Below are 20,177 nucleotides of genomic sequence, written 5' to 3'. Positions count from 1 at the left end.
ATGCAGATTTGTGGGCCTGCTGCCACCTCCTGAGTGCGGTACTTCCGGGCTGGCCTGGGCATCTGTGTCTAAGCGATGGCCTGCAGCCCTGGGCTCCCTGGGGTCTGAGGACCCAGCTCTGGCAGCACCCGGCAGGGAGGAGGTGCTTCCTGAGCAGATGCCTGGGACAGACTGGGCTGGTAGAAAAGTAGGACTACAATTTTTTTTTTTTTATCATTTTGAAGGAAAAGTTTTCTTTTTAGTGGGCCAGAGTACTTTGAGAAGGGTACTTTTTTATAGCCCTATGCTTGTTTTATAAAACTTTTAATATTAAAAACATTAATAGACCAAACATCTCCAGCTGGGTCAGCTGAATACCTTTGTACATGTCTGATGATTCAGAGTTTAAATGGCTGTAGTTACAATTTCTCAGGTAAACAATTGTTTTCTCAAATTTTTACCAATCCCTGCATTATTAGGATAAATTTTGAGACAGTGTAAAACCTCAAAGTACAGTAGGGTAAGTCCCAGCCCTGTTCACGTGGAAGCCAGAGGTGGCCCCTTCCCCAGCATCTGATCGTCTGATCCTGTGGGTGCCTGGGGCCTCACCATCCTTCCCCGTCCAATGCTGCCCGCCCGGGCCTGTTGAGATTTGAGGGGTGCCCACTCGCTGGCTTTGTCCCCATCCCACTGTTAAGTAAGGTGTGCCTTGCTTTAAGCAAACTGAATGTGAAAATTATGTTGTAGAAGTCTGGGTTTGTTTAAAAGAAAAACTGGGATTTTTATCTCATCTCTTTAAAAGAGGTCTCCTGATTCGATTCCTGTACTGGGACTCTTCCTGGTATTTTTTACATGTTCACTTTTTAAAAACATTGATGTACTCCCATCCTTTTACCACTAACCTATCACATTTGACAAGTTCTTGCTGTAATGACGAATCTATTAACGAACACCAGGGGAGCCGTGGAAAGCTGCCCTCGTGTGTGAGAGCCGTGCGGTGACGCAAAGCCACCATCCTGTTGTTTGTGTGTCCTAAGCTCAGATTTTCCTGGTTTGGATAAATTTTGTAAAACTGGGCATAGCTGTACTTTTAGAAAGGGATTGTTTTCCTTAGGTTTTGGTTTTCTCTGGTTCAAGCAGTCTTTACATGCAGACATTTTATAGCACATTAGGGTCTCCCTTTTCTTTTCAAGATGATGTTGCTTTCCGGTGGTGGTGTCACACTCCTTTGAATGAATGTTTGCACTCTAGAACCACAAACGATGCGTGCCCATTGTACAGCTTGCCCGAGAGGGAACTGTTGGAAGCGGGCGGTGACCTCCGCCCTGTTTGTTTGAGGCTGACCCAAACTGCTGTCACTGATGTTTACCCCGGTGACTCAGCGCCCGTTAGAACAGATCATGTCAGTTCAGTTCCTGTAGTGGGGTTAGTAGGTGGGGGGTTTTACTGTTGTTGTTATTTGTTACTTTTATTGCTATTAAATGCAAATATTGCTATTTATTTTTTCCTTTCTGCTCTGGTTTGGTTTGGCCGACACAGATATTCCAGTGCATGTGGTACCTAATGGATGTGATAGAAATGATTTCCCCAACTTTTATAAATTACCTAATGTTTACCTTCAAGTTTGCTGGATGATTTATTTTTGAAAGCCACAAATGTGATTTTTCTGGATGAATTGTTTTTCTTATATATGCAGCAATGTAATTTTACATTGATCTGCGGGATGGTTTAAATTTTATTTTTACAAGGCAGTTTTTCAGTCAAATTATATATTTGATACAATATGCTAAGGATAGACCGGCCACACGTCAGGCAGCCGGGACACCAGAGTGTCCCCAGGAGGCCTTTGGGGCTGGGGCGGCTTCTCGGCTGCCCGTGCTGGTGGCCCGTGGCTTGCTCCCTGCACCTCTGGGAACTGGTTGAGTCCTTCGGTGGGACTGTGACCCGCTGGACAGTTAAAAGGATTTTTCATGGGCATTTTTCTACACATAAGGCAGTTCCATTAGGAGGAGCTTTAGAAGTCGACATAATCCAGACAGTGGACAATCCCAGTGGCCCAGACAAGCCATACGACATTTTCCTGTGACCTCTCTCTGACCCATCTCTCACGCTCATGAGAAAAGGAATGTACAATAACTAGAAACAGAAACTCCCTCAGTGCTCATGCGCCTCACTTGCAGAACTCGAGTGTTTTATTTATGTTTGAAGTCCTTCCCCAAAGTGACCGAGAAGTTGCGCTCTCGCTGCCGTGCCAGCAGTTTCGTCTGCTGTGATGCTCTTCGGTGCAGATGCACTGCACCTGTGACTTCGTCTTGGGGGTGCCCCTGTTACACACACACATGCTGACCCTTTTCTGTAAGGAAAATCTTCAACTCAAAATAATTGCACTGATTTTTTGACAATTCTTTTTACGATGTCCCACTTTGCATCTGCTGTACTCGTTTGAGATGACTGTAAATAGATTTATGTTAGGAGAAGTGATGTGAATGCACCACGCGGCTCTCTTGTGGAGACACTGCCTCGTATTCAGTATTATGTGTTAGAGTTGTGTGGACTTAACTCTGTTCCGCCCTTGAGCTTCGTATCTGTTGACCATTTATGAAGGACAAGTTCGCCTCATTTTCTTTTTCTTTTGAAGGGAAGTTTTAGATCTTTAACATACTAGGAGAACATGGTCTCTTGGTGCCTGATGATTTAGTCCTAAGCAGACTCATTGCAGTCTTGTGAACACTGTTGTGGTCTGTTTGATTCCTCGTCGCTTACCATGGCTCTCCAAAGCATGGTCTTCGCGTTCCACCCAGCCTGGGACAGTCCGGATGGGAGGCATCTGCTCCGCCTGCTACCAGGACGCGAGGGCCTCCTTGCGTCTCTGTGGTCAGAGTCATTTTAAAGCCATGAGGTCACTGTTGTGTCAAAGCTGTCATTTGTGCCCGTTGTTTTGCTAGAGTAGCAGTGTGTGCTGTAGCCCCCGTGTGTCACTCTGTGGTCAGGCTACCCTGTGTCACCCCCAGCAAGAAGTATTTCAGCCCAGACCAGTCTGTGTGTGTGTCCGAGTCACACCAGTGCCATTACGGTGCCCTCGCTTATGCTTCTTTCAGTATGTTTTGCCATGTTATTGTCTAAAGTGAATGTATTGGCTTAGCCAAATCACTACAGAAGATGGTTCCTAAATACCTTTTAGTTTAAAAAAAATGCAGATAAAGGCTACCTCTGAATTCTCAATACATCATCATGTTTGCTCTTAAGTGTAGCTGTCCACACTGAAAACAGCCAATATGTTGCCTGAATAAACTGAATTGTGAACATCTATCTGTTCAGTTCTGGCTTGAAAATGTGTGTGCCATACTGTGACCCACGGGCAGCCCCTCCTCCTCTGCTGTGTCAGGTGGACCAGGGTCACCTCCATGCTGCGCAGCTTTGAGATTCTAGGATTCTACGACTGGCACGAGTGGCATGGGAGGGTTCTCTGCACGGGACAGCATGCTGTCCTTCAGGCTGGCAGGAGCCTGCACAGGTCTGTGTGTGGCAAAAGCTTGAAACAGCCTGTGTCCTGCCTGGCTTTTCACTTTCCTGTTTAATATAAGAAAGCACTTTTTTTTCTGCTTTACGAATGGGTTGAAAATGGCCTCCTCTGTCCTCTCCTCCCTTTTATACCCTCTGTAAAATCACAAAGGTGCTTCAACACCGACTGTCGTGCAAATAATACATTTAAAATAGTTGCATGGTTTCAAGGACAATGCAGATGTAATTGGCCTTTGACTTTGGGACCTTGGGTTACTCTCACTCCCTACTGCAAAACAAACTAAGGGTTGAAAACAAAGCATTCTGTTCAAATCCAGGGCCCTTTGTTTGAAAGAACACAGGGCCCACAGCTGGTGTTTTGAAGTAGAAGTTCCCACTAGTGGTGCAGTGGACCGTCTGAGGCTGACTTGCGGGAAGTCGGTCCTGGGAGGCTCTGAACACCCCTCCCTGTGATTAACCACTTTGCTGTCAGAAATGTCATTTTCCCCTACACTGTGCTGTGGGCCTGGGCCTCCTTCTCTTCTCTCTTTGGGTTCCATATGTTCCCCGATCTTCAGGTTAGCGCTCGCCCCAGTTTCTCCATGAGTTTACTTCTGAGTTGGCAGCCGATGGTTTACAGTTGGAGGTATCTGGGTGTTTGGAGGTGGCCCCGCTCTTGTGTTGGTTGCTCATCAGAGATTGAGTTTGGCCCCGGCGGTTCTACTACGTCACTACCTGGAAGCAGTTGCCTTTAACACTGCTGTTTGGGGTTTCGATGCTTTTTACGCTACGTTGCGTGCATTAATTCCAGAAGAGCTAAGTGTCCTTTGCAGTCTCTCTCAGAATGTTTTGTAATTCTGCCACCAGACTGTTCCGTGCGAACAGACCTCAAGAGGCTTGGGCACTCGTGGGTGTCCCACTGCCTGCTGACCCAGGGTACTGGCTGCTTGGGTCTGCTGGGCTGGCCTTGGGCTGTCAGAATCTGGTCCAGGGTGTTTGAGGGGACACTGCACGGCTGCTCGCCCCTTGACTCAGTCATGGGAGCTGCGGCATGCAGACCCACCACAAGGTTCCTGCACGCGCATCTCCGGAATGCTGCGCTGGGGCTCTCCCACCGTCTTTGCGTTTGTGAGAATTTACTCAGAAGTGAGAGAACTGAAGATTCCTGGTGCTTTTGTTAACACATTTCTATCTTATTGGTTGATGTGGAAATTTTAGATGTGTTAGGTCTTTAAATGCTGTGGGTAGTATGACTAAAGGGTTAAGTCCTCGCCTCACCCCCCAACCCCCTTTTGGGAGGTAGGAAGAGGCTAAATTATCTCCTATTTAAAACCTCCTTGGATTTAAGTAGTTCAGAGTTAAAGCTAAAACACCAAATATTAACTCTTTCCCCCAAGTGTCTCCAGGAACTGGACGTTGGGGCCATTCTCATTCAGTTCTTTCTGAAGCTTCAAGGTCCTTAAAATGAGGGAGTTGATCCCAAGAACACCCCACAGCACCGACCAGCGGGGCACAAGGCAGGCGACTTCATAGATTGGGGTGCTCGTGTAGGGGTCCGGGACTCCTTTGAACTCTGGGAGTTGTGTGCACAGTCTTGGGTGGGAGAGGGCAGGTCCCTCTGTCCCAAGAAGCCAGTGGTGCCCAGGCCTTCCTCTGTCTCCATCGGTGCCAGCCTGATCGCGTTCTGGAAGACCCAGTCTCAGATTCTGTGCCTTTAAAGTCCGGTCCTCAGTGTCCTTTCAGAATCATTTTGGGGCTGTGTTTCTCTGGGGAACTAAGCCTGTGCCATTCCACAAGGCAGGCATGGACCTCCAGCCTTGGAAGCTTGCTTTCCGCTCCTCAGCCCTTGACTTGTAAACTGTGATGCCATGTGGTCTGGAGCCGCGGGGGACGCACTTGGTCTCATTGCGGAAAACGCTTGGTTCCAGTCGTGTGGTTTTTCCCATACCCTGACCAAGTCCACCTCTGCCAGGATTGCAGGAGATTGGTGCAAGACCCATCTCTTCCACGTTGACCATGACCATCTGCAAAGCCTGGTGGTCTTGTTCTCATAGTCACTCAACAAGAATATTTATTGTAATGGAAGTCGATTTTTTAAAAAGGAATTGGAATCATGTCTTTGTAGAAATTATGTGTGTGAAGTCCTCAGCTGTAAGGTGCTATTCAGTCCTGTGACCCTTATTTTGGAATGCTCTTCATTACTGTTGCTCTGTTTTGTGACTTCCTGGGAAACCGCTTACTTCGGTGAGATTTCACCTTGAGCTGTGCATATAGGACACCAGTTTTGACTTACCTAATGGGCAGGTTTTCTCTCCAGCTTTTTCAAGCCAGGTATTGAGCAGTTTCTTGGCTAATGGCCTAATGAGAAACCACCTTTCCCTGTCAAGGGATGATTTTATTGATTTTAAGCAGGGAAGTAATCCCACGTACTTATTTCTTAAATACCTAGAAAGTTCTTCTTGGTGGCTCCTCTTGGCCCTCCCCTCTTTCTTCCCCAGCCCACCATCCTGAAAGGCAAGGAATGGCCTCTCCCTCCGCGGAGGCCCAGGCTGCAGAGGGAGCACTGTGGCGGCAATCCCAGTTCCTCGTCAAAGCCAGACAGACACGCGCGACTCAAATCCTACAGTATGGAGGGTGGCGTTGCGTTGAAATTCCGGGCCTGAGTTTGATAGTGGATTTTAATGTAGTTGTTAAAGGTATGAATTCATGTTTTGTAACTGTAGAGGCAAGTTTTTATTTTTAAAAAAGTTTTGAGAGAATAATTTATAAGTTTCTGTGCAGCAAAGTGGCTAATTACTCATTAAATACAGGAAAAGAATGTAGTATCTAAATCCAGCTTTTTCTTACCTCTGGTACACTTCAGATTACTTACCTAATACATATTGAGGGGTTTTAACCCTTAGTTTTATCAATTTTTCTAGTTTTATTTTATTTTTATAAAATAATTGAAAAAGAACCAAAAATGAATTCAAAAGTTCCATAGATGGATTTTTGCCCCTTCTTAATTTTCCCCCACAATGAAAACATTTTAGAAGACATTTTGAATCAAAATGTATTACGACCATTGAAAGTTCACTATTTTCTAAGAAGCTGAGCAGCTCCAAGGGCCTCGTTTCAGGTGGTACTTTCTATGTATTGTCTATGGGCGTGTTTCTACCTGTACAGTGGAACCATGTGACCATGTCTTGTGCTTGCAATATAGAAACCATGCAGTGCTGTTTTGTAAATTGACAGTTTCTGTATAAACTCTTATTTATATACATTGGCCTCTCTGTATGATTTTCCATTTGCTACATGAATTGTAAAATTAATTATAAAATTATAGTACCTGCTAAATACAATTCTGAGGCTTCATGTCATTGTCTTTAGTTGAATACCATGCTGTGTGTCTTGAAGATGTCCACGCTTGCATGATGCTAGGTGGCAATGCCACTTTAAATTAAGCCTTAATCAGATGTTAAATTTGTGAGTTTCAGAGTATGCAAAAATATTAGGCAGAGTGAGTGTAAACTGTTCAGATCAAGATGCTGTATCATAATTCAAGTTATTTTTTCTGGAGTTAAAGGGAAGCATTCAGTGACCCACCTCTCTGTCTCTCTCTCTGTCTCTCTCTCTCTCTCTGTCTCTCTCTCTCTGTCTCTCTCTGTCTCTCTCTCTCTCTGTCTCTCTCTCTCTCTGTCTCTCTCTCTCTCTGTCTCTCTCTCTCTGTCTCTCTCTCTCTCTGTCTCTCTCTCTCTCTGTCTCTCTCTCTCTCTGTCTCTCTCTGTCTCTCTCTCTCTCTCTCTGTCTCTCTCTGTCTCTCTCTCTCTCTGTCTCTCTCTCTCTCTGTCTCTCTCTCTCTCTGTCTCTCTCTGTCTCTCTCTCTCTCTCTCTGTCTCTCTCTGTCTCTCTCTCTCTCTGTCTCTCTCTCTCTCTCTCTCTGTCTCTCTCTGTCTCTCTGTCTCTCTCTGTCTCTCTGTCTCTCTCTCTGTCTCTCTCTCTCTCTGTCTCTCTCTCTCTCTCTGTCTCTCTCTCTGTCTCTCTCTCTGTCTCTGTTTCTCTTTCTCTCTCTTGTCTAGCTTGGCTGTGGCCATAGCTTGATGAAAATGGACCATTGTGCATTTCTGTGACAGTCAAAAAGACCTGTTCTAAAAGTCTTGCGACTTTTTCAGGGTTTTTTTTGTTATTTTTTTTAATGTTTCTTTTTTTTTTCTCCCTCCAGTCTGAGATTTCTGTGTGGCTGATGGAGAGTGCAGTTTGGGCGTAGGTCTTATTTGCAAACCTGCTCATGTTCTAAGCTTTCTTCAGGTAGTACCACCTGTCATCGCTTCTGCATATGATTTAAATGGATTTTTGTGTTTTGATAAAAGTATCATAAATTTAGAGATAAAATGGAGGGGACCCAGCTTTCTTTACAATGTGGATCTACCTCAGTTAAACAGTTGGGTGCTATTACTAAGTCTGTCAAATTTAATTGGAAAAAGTAACCAAACAGTGAGATACAACTCCACATGAAACTTGAAATTGTAATTTCCGTTTATTTAATGATATTTTTATTTATTTGTGCCTTTTATGTTGAACCCCAATGCATTGAAAAAAAAATCAGTATGAAACAGTACATATTTTATTTATATTACAAGTGGGGAGAAACGTCCAATTGGTCATGGAATTTGATAGACTTTCCCCCAGCCAACTGCTGCAGTGTATTATAATCCCGACTGCCCCCTGTGAAAAGAAAAAAAAAATGTCCAAGAGCAAACTTAACATTTTACAATCAATAAAGTCCAAACTCCTCTATGCACATATTTATAGCTTATCACTTCATTTTCTGTGCCAGTGAAGGGGCGGCCAGAAAAAAAATCCCAAGTACCCTCATCATTGCTTTTCTAGCCATTCATGCCCCTTCTTCCTCTGGCACATTTTCTAAGAGTTTATTTCATAAGCAGCAAATGGACTGTTGTCGATTTCATCTCTCCTGACCTACCTGGTGGAGGTGCTAATGGCCATGGACAGAAAGGGGCGAGCCAGAGCTCGTGGCTTTGTGGAGGCAGAGGCCTGCATTCAGCGGCGGCCCTGTGTGCCTGTAAGTTAGGGAGGCTTTCTGACAGGTAAGAAAATGAGATAGGTTGATGACTTACCATGCTTTTATATTTGGCAGTTTACAATTCTAGACTTTTCCTACTATGGCGATCTTTTTTTACTTAGTTCTTTGGAGGTAACAATATTTTGGAGTCTTAAGAATTTGATTTTATACCAATAAGAAATAAAAATTAGGGATCTTTCCTGTAGTCTATAGTTTTACTATTTTAAAGAGATCTCTGAATTTTACAAGAGAACCAACATTCCTTAATGGCAGAACTTTGAAAGTTGATTTGGGAGGCTTTTTGCTGCAGGATCTCAAAAATAAAGAGAGATAGATGATTCTACTTAAATGTTTTTAATTTTCTAACTTCCATCAGGTTGATACTTAAGCTCTATTTTGTAAAGAGTAAATCATCCTTCAGTATGCTGCAGAAGATGATCAGCATTCTTGCACTTTCTCAGTAATAAGACGCGCCGGGCAATTGGCTCCCCAGGACGCATTGTGTTTTTAACCTAACGAGAGGACTTTGGGGCAGGTGATTAAATTTATATAGGTACCTCAAGAAAAAGAACCTGAATATGCTGCATTTTATTTCTTTAGCTTTTACATGTAGCATTTTGTTTTGCTTTTGTTATTTTTGTTTAGATATATGCTTTTTGGACCCCAATAGACTGTTGAAAGAAATTTAAAAATTACTCTTGTAGGGATATAGTATCCTTAAAAAAATAAAAAATAAAAAAAATTGCTGCAATATCTGGCTCGAAGGTTGCCCTATATTAGAACATTAGCCAAATACACCCGAGGAGGCGGATACTATGTTTATAAGCAGACAATAATGTTCTGAATCCTTTCTGTTCATGCTGCTTTCTTAATTCATTTCTCCATGTCATCAAGAGGTTGGATAACTTATTTCTAAGCTCAAGGTTAAAAATCATGTCACCTTTTTTTTTCCCCCCAACACAGACCTCAGAAAAATTGCAATTGAGGAAGTAGCATGATTCTAAATGTGTTGCTGAAATCAGGCAGCCCGCGCCTCTGGTCTCTCCAGAGAGCCCGTCTTCACATTTCTCTTCCTCAGCACTCACCCGAGACTGAACAGATGGGGGGTGGTCTTGATTGTCAAGATAAAACTGGTGAAGAAAGCTAAATGCTGAGAAACTGAGCATCTATTGTCGTGTTTAAGCTTAGCTGGGTCCTTTCTAGTTTGTTTTTACAGCTTACTAGGTTAAGTAGTTTGCACTATTTTTGCAATAAATTCATGGAAAACCTAACAGTTACTTGTTTTGTTTCTTACTGTGTGTATATAAACTAATACTAAAAGTTTGGCATAGTGTTTTTTCACCTCCTTACATAACCCCTAACATGCACAGAATGCTGTAAATCTGATAAAATATGATGTGAATGATATTTTATAAAGTTATTTTGTATGGTGTCAATTTTGTTTTGCCTCATAGTATGTCAGCAAAAAATGAAATAAAAGTCCTCCTATTTACAGCTGCCTCTTCCAAAAATCTTCAATTCCTCACGTACTTCTTTAGGCGCTTCCTTCTGCACAGGTTGATTCCAGTTCCCGAGGCAGAAGCATGCCTTCAGGGATGGAAGTCCAGAGCCCTGTTCCACAAACGGGGCTGTTCCTTGAAGAACGTACTTGGCAGAGCTGGGCATTACCCAAGGATTTGGGTTTCGGGGATGAGAACCACAGGCATGAGTTGGACGAATGGGAACAGCCATGGTGTCTCAGATAGTTGGCTGTTTCTGCTCTTGCAGCATGCGAAAGGATGAAGAAGCCATTCAGCTAAGCCCATCACGAGCAAGGTCCTGAGTTCTGTGTTGAGTGTGGGAACCTGAGCTGGCACCGTCCTGGTTCTCGGCCTAGCCAGCCACTTTGTTACTGTATCCTGGCTAGGTTTACAAACATTGGCACTGCTCCCAAATCCCTGGTGGCCTCACCCTGACTGGGCTGTTTTTGACTTCTGCTGCTGTCTAGACTGAGAAGATGACGTGCTGGGAAAGGAAAAGGGGTTTGTTTTTTTTTTTCTGAGATGGAGCCTCACTCTGTTGCCCAGGCTGGAGTGCTGTGGTGCAATCTCAGCTCACTGTAACCTCTGCCTCCCGGGTTCAAGCGATTCTCCCACCTAAGCCTCCTGAGTAGCTGGGACTACGGGCCTGTGCCACCACCATGCCCGGCTATTGTATTTTAGTAGAGACAGGGTTTCATCATGTTGGCCAGGCTGATCTTGAACTCCTGTCCTCAGGTGATCTGCCCACCTCGGCCTCCCAAAGTGCTGGGATGACAGGCGTGAGCCACTGCACCCGGCCAGGGTTTTCCTTTTCTTAAGAAAGCCCCAAATGGCAGCAAATCCCTAGGCTGTACATCACTGCTAAGGCAGGCCAAGGTTTTGTCCTGATTTCAGGTTTCCAAATTTTAAGAACAATGTTATAGAAAATGTGAAAATTCAGATAATCATCTCTAGTCACAACACATAGGTAATTAACCTTAATATTCTGATCTATCTTGTTCCACAGTCTTACTTTTTAAACAAAAATCAAGATTTCCTTTTTTTTAATGTATCTAGAACCCTTTACCACAGAATTCTTAGTATACTAAGCACCTCTGTGCCCGGTGGCCCTGGGACACGCTGGTCAAACCGGAAGAATACACAGAAACTCATCTACAGCAATATACTCGCTTGATACGGCCTCTGATACATTCTCGCTATTTCACCACCATTTATTGAATGGCCAGAAGCAGTAATGATTTAACACTTGCAACCGGGAGCAAAAGATTCATCTTCATAAAGTCGTTTTGATGATCTGACAGCAGTATGCAAGTTGGAAAGAGGAAAGGCTGTAGGCAGTGTGAGGGAACCAGTTAGGAAGCTACTGTAACAACCTGGCACCTGGTTCAAAGAGGAACTGAAAGGGTAAGTGTTCCCTGAATGATCGGGTTGTAAATACTTATGGTGCCTTAAGAATGCTTCAGGCCGGACGCGGTGGCTCATGCCTGTAATCCCAGCACTTTCAGAGGCCGAGGTGGGTGGATCACTTGAGGTCAGGAGTTGAAGACCAGCCTGGCCAACAGGGTGAAACCGCGTCTCTACTAAGAATGCAAAAATTAGCCAGGCGTGGTGGTGCGCACCTGTAATCCCAGCTACTCGAGAGGCTGAGGCAGGAGAATCACTTGAACCTGGGAGGCAGAGGTTGCAGTGAGCTGAGATCGTGCCATTGCACTCCAGCCTGGGTGACAAGAGCAAGACTCAGTCTCGAAAAAAAAAAAAAAAGATGCTATTAAGAGAATGAAAAGTGGCTGGGAGAAAATGTTTGCAAATCTCCTATCAGGCAAATAACTTGTATTAAGAATATATAAATCTCTCAAAACTCAATAAAAACTGATACCAATTTTTGTAGAGGCTGCAGAGCCACTGGAACTCACTACTGGTGGGACTGCAAAATGGCACAGCCACTTTGGAAAACAGTTTGGCAGTTTCTTAGAAACTTCTGTATCCCATTCCACTCATAAGCATATACCCAAGTAAAATGAAATCCTATGTTCACACGAAACCTGTACACAGGCCATGCGCAGTGGCTCCCAGCGCCTTGGGAGGCTGAGGTGGGCAGGTCACTTGATTGAGCTCAGGAGTTCGAGACCAGCATGGCCAACATGGCAAAAATCCATCTCTACTAAAAATACAAAAATTTGCCAGGTGTGGTGGTGAGCGCCTGTAATCCCAGCTACTCAGGAGGCTGAGGTGGGAGGATGGCTTGAACCCAGATGGGAGAGGTTGCAGTGAGCCAAGATCACACCACTGCACACCACCCTGGGCAGCAGAGTTTGTGAGACTCCATCGCAGAAAACACAAACAAACAAAAACCAGTACACAAATACTTACAGGGCTTTATTAATTGTAGTCATCAAGGCCAGGTGTGGTGCCTTATGCCTATAATCCCATCACTGGGAGGCGGAGGTGGGCGGATCATTTGATGTCAGGAGTAGAGACCACCCTGGCCAACATGGTGAAACTCCACCTCTACTAAAAGCACAAAAAAATGAGCTAAGTGTGGTGATGCCACGCCTGTAATCCTAGCTACTCAGGAGGTTGACACACAATCACTTGAACCCAGGAGGTGGAAGTTGCAGTAAGCCATGATCATGCCACTGCACTCCAGCCTGGGTGACAGAGTGAGACCCTGTCAAAAAAAAAAAAAAAAAAAAAAAAAATTACAATCACCAAAACTAGAAACCATCTATATACCTGGAAAAGGATAAACAGTTACATCCATACAATGGAATCCTACTCAGCAATATAAAGGAATGGACTGCTGATACCTGTGACAACACAGATGAATCTCAAATGCATTCTGCTAAACAGCAAAACTGCAGACTCAAATGCTACATACTGAATGATTCCATTTATATGACATTCTGGAAAAGACAGGTCAGCAAACTGTGGTCTGGAAGCCAAATCCAGCCATTTTTTAATGGCATATAAGCTAACAAGTATTTACATTATTAAATGGTTGGAGAAAATAGTATTTCATGACACATGAAAATTACACAAAATTCAAGTTTCAGTTTGCAGAAATAAAGCTCGATTGAAACACAGCCGCCTGCATTCCTTCATATATTAATTACCTGGCTGCTTTCGTACTACAACAGCTGAGTTTAGCAGCAGCAACAGAGACTATAAAAGCCCACAAAGCTTGAACTATTTACTGCATGGCCCTTTCCAGAAAAAAATTTGCTGACACCTGCTATAGGCACACAGAATAGCTTGACAGTTGCTAGTTTAGTAAAAGGTGGGGAAGGAGTTGGCCACAAGGGAATTTTCTAGAGGGTGATGTAGTTGTTAATTGTGGTGGTGGTGGTGACTTGACTGCATTTGCCAAAACTCAGAACTCTACACCAAAAAGTATTTTTAAAAATATTTTATTTTAAAATAAATGCTAATGAACAAGAGGGACAGAAAACACCAGTAGTTGCCAGGGTGCAGGAGAAGAGACTAAGTACAGGGAACAGGGGAATGTCCTGGGTGATAGAACTGTCCTATCGATTGGTTACAAAACTATGCATTTGTCAAAATTCACAGCCTAGACACTAAAAAGGGTGATTTTACTGAATGTAAATTATAAACTTTTTTATTTTTAAAAAAGAGATAATGAAGGCCAGGCATGGTGGCTCACGCCTGTAATCCCAGCACTTTGGGAGGCTGAGGCGGGCAGATCACTCCCGAAGTCAGGAGTTTGAGACCAGCCTGGCCAACATGGTGAACCCCATCTCTACTAAAAATACAAAAATAGGTTGGGCGTGGTGGCACACGCCTGTAATCCCAGCTACTCGGGAGGATAAGGCAGGAGAATCACTTGAACCTGGGAGGTGGAAGTTGCAGTGAGCCGAGATAGCGCCACTGCACTTCAGCCTGGGCGACAGAGTAAGAATCTGTCTTTAAAAAAAAAAAAAAAAAGATAATGAAATGAGAGGAACCAAATATTTACCCTATGTGGGGTTTAAAAAAAAAAAAAAGGCTTATGATAGGTTTTCTCTTAGAGACAGTAAAAATAAGTGCCAGGAATTGAAAGCAAAGAACAGTAAGATGAGAGAGATCTTCAATATACAAAATGTTTCAAAACTTTTTTTTAGTACAACATGCTTATACAAGAGGTAAGACTTATTTTTGTATTTGATTTGATAATTTGACTTGGAATTTTTCTGTGGGAATAAGTGTTAGAATGCTTATTTTTAAGTTTCTCAAAATTTGCAGGCAGTAAGCAAGGCCTTAAAGCCACAGAGGGCTCTAGAACTAGTTCCATAAAGCATTTTACTGTAAAAACATGTACAGATCTTTAATAGAAAAGTATGTTTCTTTACAGTAGAAAAATATCTGAACAGTCAACTTAAGACAAAAATTCAAATATAACATACGACCTATAAACTATCTATTTAGCTAAAACTGAATCGAGCTGTTTATAAGAACTGATTCCAAAATATACATACATGAATTTACATAACTGATACATAGAAGTTCTTCAAAATCGACTGTAAATTGAAAAGTTAAAATTGGCCTTGCCTCTGCAGTTTGGAGCTGCAATGGCTGCCAGTATCGGCTGCTTTCTTGGTGCCTGAGCTGCAGGGTGGGCCTGTCAAGGAGGGACTGCTGTCTGGGTCACTTTCCCTCTGGCTGTTTGTGGCGCAGGTGCATGAGGCGCTCAATCTTGGCCTGGAAAGAATACCTCGAAAGAATATCACGCACTGGAAGTCTGTGAGGAAGTGAAGACGCTAAAAGCGGGCAGTGCTGTGTTTACTTATAGACAGTGGAGCGGGTCCAGGGCAGTCCTCGCCAGGCTGGTTTTTAAAGCACTTTTTTGGTTTAGGATTCAGCTTCATCATGGTCACTTTCATTATCATTGTCATTCTCCTCATCTTCTTCCCTCTTTTCCTCTTTAAGCATTTTCAGGTATTTACTAGCTAATATCTTCTTTGGTAATATATCTTAAAAACATAAAGCTTACATCAGCAATTGGTTATGGTAGACTATGAACACAGCAATGCACATTTCAAAATGTACTAGTTCCTGCTTTGACCTCTACAAGAGGTTCCAAAACATAGATGAAATTCAGGCTACATTTCTGGGTAAAATATCACAGAAACTAGCATTGTCTCCTAACAAATGCTATAGGCCTCTTTCCATTATTCCACTGAGTACAAACCATGGTGTCTCTATGAGCTGCTTTTATAAGCAACCCTGCCCGATTACCTGAGATAGGCTAGGCTAGCCCCAGGGCAGACTTAAGCTCTAACTATGGGCATGTGGACCCACCCTGAGTTTTCCCTTCAGTGGCAGGAAGGGTCCCTGTAAAGGACTGCCCAGCACAGGCGGCCAACCAACATCTTCTGAATGCTGTTGGCTTCACTGTTGTTCTAGGTGGACCACATAACACACACATTCAAACAGAGAAGACTAAAAGTATCTTCCTGTGACAGCTCATAGCACTTTGCGGCCTGGAAAGAGTAGCAAAAAGTCTAATTCCATGAAAGCAGAAGGGAGGCAAGGGGTGGGGAAAGAGCTATTGATTACTAATCATTTTTTAACCAGAATGTTTCAAAGACTAAGTACCTGCAAGAAACTGAAAAGTTTCTGATTCCTGTGCAGTGTTTGCTAAATCACTGTAAGTCAGTACTTTCTTTTCCTTTCCACTGCCGTGTCTGTAGGAATAGGTGGCTAGGCATTGAACAAAGAGCTCCTAAAACAAAATGAAAAAGGAAAATAAAAGGTGTGCTTTGAAAATGTACCACAGAGCTTAATTTTGTAAAATTACATTGCTGATACCTTATTATCAGGCTTAAAATTACATTAAGACTTCAGATTATCTTGGTTTCTTAAATTACAAGAAATCACTGCGGAGGCCGGGTGTGGTGGCTCAACACTTTGGAAGGCTGAGGCAGTCGGATCAGTTGAGGTCAGGAGTTTGAGATCACACTGGCCAACATGGTGAAACCCCATCTCTATTAAAAATAAAAAATTAGCTGGGCATGGTGGCAGGTGCCTGTAATCCCAGCCACTTGAGAGGCTGAGGCAGGAGAATCGCTTGAACCTGGGAAGTGGAGGTTGGAGGTTGCAGCACTCTAGCCTGGGCGAGACTCCGTCTCAAAAAAAAAAAAAAAGAAAAGAAAGAAATCAATCACTGGGGAAAAGAAAAACATGAGGTCAGAAAGAAAGCAAAGCCGGTATCAAAACTGGCAGAGAAGCAGGCATTTTCCAGAGGCTTTAGATGTCTAACTTATGAAAAAGATTAATCATAACTGTTTAATGGCCAACCTCTAGAGTAAAAAAAGAAGCGGCCAGCAGTGCTGGCTCACACCTGTAATCCCAGCACTTTGGGAGGCCGAGGCGGGTGGATCACAAGGTCAGGAAATCGAGACCATCCTGGCTAACACGGTGAAACCCCGTCTCTACTAAAAATACGAAATCAAAATTAGCTGGGCATGGTGGCGGACGCCCGTAGTCCCACCTACTGGGTAGGCTGAGGCAGGAGAATGGCGTGAACCCGGGAGGCGGAGCTTGCAGTGAGCCGAGATCGCGCCACTGCACTCCAGCCTGGGAGACAGAGCGAGACTGTCTCAAAAAAGAAAGAAAGAAAGAAGCAAAAAGCCATTCAAAAATTCTATTTGGCTCAGTAATACATTTTTAGTCTTCTATTTGCATACACTGTTTCTAAGGTGGTTCACCTACAACTATAGTGACCACAACTCACATTTTGCCGAAACTTTTCTATTCTAGAAACTAACGTACAATCCTCAGACCTAATGCAACAACCGGAACTGATCATCTTCTCCCTCCTGCACCCCAGTTCTTATAGCAGGCCCAAGTCTTCATTTTTACAGAGGCTGAACTGAGCCTTTCTCAAGGTTTTGACTTTAATGCATCTAGTTCAGTTAATAAGGGATGAGAAAGACAGGCATGGTGGCCTGTAATCCCAGCAGTTTGGGAGGCTGAGGCAGACGGATCACGAGAGGTCAGGAGTTCAAGACCAACTTGGGCAACATGGTGAAACCCTGTCTCTACCAAAAAGTACAAAAATTAGCCAAGTGTGATGGCAAGCACCTGTAATCCCAGCTACTCAGGAGGCTGAGGCAGGAGAATCACTTGAACCCGGGAGGCAGAGGTTGCAGTGAGCCGAGATCACGCCACTGCACTCCAGCCTGGGCAACTCCATCTCAGAAAATAAGGGATCAGAAGTGCCTGCATAAATCCTCATTCCTTAATACCAACAGAATGAAACCGTACAGGAAAACACAAATGCCCCCAGATGACCCCAGGGTCACTTTCCCTCTGGCTGTTTGTGGCGTAGGTGCAATAATTGCTGAATATGCAATTATTTCCCTGGGCTCTAGGAAAACATGGCTCTGATATAAAGCGGGCAAGAAACCTGTAATTTCCCACTTCCCTTAGTTCTAGTCCAATACTGTCGGAACATCATATACTTAACTACAAGTAGGGACTGGAAAATGGAATCCAAGGCAAGCCAAAGCATTTAACTGTGTAGCTGAAACATGGCCCAGTTTCAGAACAGGAAAACATCTGGCCTAACACTATCAAGACGCAATTTCTTAAAAAAAGACAAAATTAACTATTTTGCACCCAAGAGGATGCTAAACAGGCTGTAAAACTAAGTTCCCTGGACTTCCTTAAATTCTGGTTGCGGTATGTGCTGCCTCTTAAGACGAGGGGCCAGGTGTGGCGGGCGGGTGGGCTCGAAAGCCTCGGACCGCTGGAGCTGGCACCGCACCTACGGGGAAAAAAGCCTCGAGTGGCGGGTGAAGCGCCTGGCTGCACCTCCCACGGGACATTGGAGGAGTCAGGGTCCCCAAAGCACGAAGCAGGCCAGTGACGAGAAAAGGAACGCCGGGAGTGGGAATCTCGGGCGAAAAAGCCCCCAAAAAAACCTAACGAGAAAAGCGCCACTCGACACCGACGCCCACGGGTAGAGCCGGAAACTGCGAGCCGCACGCGAGGGAGGACGGGAGCGTACAGGTAGGCGGGACGAAAGGCACGCAGAGGAACGCGGGAGTTTACAGGTTTGCCGGACGGAAGCGCGCGAGAAATGGCGGGAGGACAGTGGGGTGGGAGGGGCGAAGGTGCACAAGGAAGGGAGGGGCGGGCGGAGCGAAGGAAGGAGAGAAAGGGCGGGAGAGGCGCGCGGTAGGCGGGGCGAAAAAACTCGGGAACCGGAGGGAGCGGCGCGGGGTGGGCGGGGCGAAGACGCGCGAGAAAGTGTAGGGGCGCGGGGGCACCGTGGCGCGCGCCGGCGTGGGACGGGGACAGCGGGGCGCGCGCGAGCCCGGCAAGGGCAGCCGGCGGCGCGCGGGCCCAAGGGGAATGGGCAGTGCCCGGAGCCCGGCGGGGCGGGGCGCGACGGGTAAGGGCGGCCCACACCCCCGCCCTACCCCCTCACCGTGGCCTTGGCTGTGAGCACCAACGCCTCCTGGTTGATGCTGGACACCTCGGGGGAGCTCTTCATGATGACCCGGATGCGGGATAGAGGCAGCGAGATGAGCCGCTGCTCCCCGCACTTGTCTTTGCCCACGACCACGTCCGCCATCTTCCCGCCCCTCGCGCGGGCGGCAGCCGGCGGGCCCGACTGCTAAGTGGCTGCCTTGCCGGCCAGCCGGTGGGTGCGGGGAGCCGCGCTCGCTGCCCCGTGGGAGTTGTAGTGTGGGGAGGCGCCGCCGCGAGGCCTGGAGCGGCCCGTCCGGGAGACTACGAGCTCCGTGATGCCTCGCGCGCCCAATCTGCGCATGCGCCGCCCTTCGGATCCTCCCCCCCTACCCGAGTGTGTGACCTGATGTGGAGCCAGGAGTCCAGAGTCTAGTGAGGGGCGGGGGTCGGGGCGCTGCGGGGGCGCGCACTTCTCGGGAGTCTCCGAGCTGCGATCGCGGACTACGATTTTGATCCGGGTGAGGGCTCTGCGAATGGGCAAGCAAAACCCTCTGAGTCCGGGCCTCGTCGCTCGGTGCTGTGTGTTAAGGGCCTGCGCTGTGCTAGGACCGGGCGTGCCGCCGTGGGCAAAAGTGACGCTTTCCTGAAGCACAAATTTCTGGGGGGGCGACCAAGCGGCAGCAGATGCGTCCTGCGCCGGTAGCCACGCGGCCGGTGGAAGAGCAGAGACCAGCACGGGCCATGCGGCGGGGCCGGGCTTGCTGCACCGCTCTGCGCTGCGGGGTGATGGGGAGAGGCGCCTTCATTGGGGGTGAAGGGCGGGGAGCTGCCCGGAGGAGGTCCTGGAGCCTGGTGGGAACAGCCTCTTCGGGGCTGCTCCGAGAGACGGTGTGCAGAGCCTGGCGTGCTCGCTGAGGTCTGACAGGCAGCCCGGGGCTAGGTCCTGTTGTTTTTTTTTTTTTATCTAAAAAAAAAAATGGGAAGTCGTGGTAGGGTTTGAGCAAAGGAGTCCCGGGCAGTTTTTTTTTGTTTTTTTTTGTTTTTTTTTTTTGAGACGGAGTCTCGCTGCGTCGCCCAGGCTGGAGTGCAGTGGCCGGATCTCAGCTCAGTGCAAGCTCCGCCTCCCGGGTTCACGCCATTCTCCTGCCTCAGCCTCCCGCGTGGCTGGGACTACAGGCGCCCGCCAACACGCCCGGCTAATTTTTTGTATTTTTTAGTAGAGACGGGGTTTCACTGGGTTAGCCAGGATGGTCTCGATCTCCTGACCTCATGATCCGCCCGTCTCAGCCTCCCAAAGTGCTGGGATTACAGGCTTGAGCCACCGCGCCCGGCCCGGGCAGTTTTTAAAGGATCCCTGCAGCTGCGGGCTGGGAGGGGGTGGGTGCGCTTAAGGGCGGAGTCACAGAGACCAGGTAGAAGATGATTACGAGAACCCAGGAACTTGGCCCTCAGGAGGCCGGCGGTACCAAGGGGACAGCAGCTGGGAGGAGAGAGGCAGGAGATGGTCAGGGGCCAGACCAGGGAGGGCCGTGGAGACTGCAGAATTCGCTCTGAATGAGTGGGGAGACCCTTGGAAGAGTAAGGGGTCCAACTTAACAGGTTTTTTTTGTTTGTTTGTTTGTTTGGTTTTTTTTTTTGGTGACGGAGACTCGCTCTGTCGCCAGGCTGGAGTGCAGTGGTGCGATCTCGTGTCATTGCAA

General features: G+C 46.2%; 1 protein-coding gene and 1 long non-coding RNA gene across 4 annotated transcripts in view; one reads left to right on the top strand and one right to left on the bottom strand.

The window, feature by feature from the left end:
• Positions 1-7,210: 7,210 nt before the first annotated feature.
• Positions 7,211-18,688, bottom strand: CHRAC1 (chromatin accessibility complex subunit 1). 2 transcript variants are annotated; one of them, XM_015146053.3, is made up of 3 exons: positions 18,494-18,688; positions 15,655-15,781; positions 7,211-8,184 (listed from the first exon to the last, which is right to left on the bottom strand). In XM_015146053.3, the coding sequence occupies exons 1-3, from the start codon at positions 18,638-18,640 to the stop codon at positions 8,093-8,095; spliced, it is 366 nt and encodes a 121-aa protein (XP_015001539.1). In that variant the 5' UTR covers positions 18,641-18,688; the 3' UTR covers positions 7,211-8,092.
• LOC114680359 (uncharacterized) overlaps positions 18,061-20,177 on the top strand; it is a 40,501-nt gene continuing 38,384 nt past the window's right edge. The window contains exon 1 of one of the 2 annotated variants that reach the window (XR_013397449.1): positions 18,061-18,116. This is a non-coding gene — a long non-coding RNA (uncharacterized LOC114680359). Of the gene's footprint in view, positions 18,117-18,362; positions 18,996-20,177 lie in introns of those variants that run through there. The other variant, XR_003732188.2, reaches the window with a different exon arrangement.

Source organism: Macaca mulatta, chromosome 8, assembly GCF_049350105.2.
Source record: "Macaca mulatta isolate MMU2019108-1 chromosome 8, T2T-MMU8v2.0, whole genome shotgun sequence".
NCBI classification, from domain to species: Eukaryota; Metazoa; Chordata; class Mammalia; order Primates; family Cercopithecidae; genus Macaca; species Macaca mulatta.
This window is presented reverse-complemented; position numbering and strand designations above follow the sequence as displayed.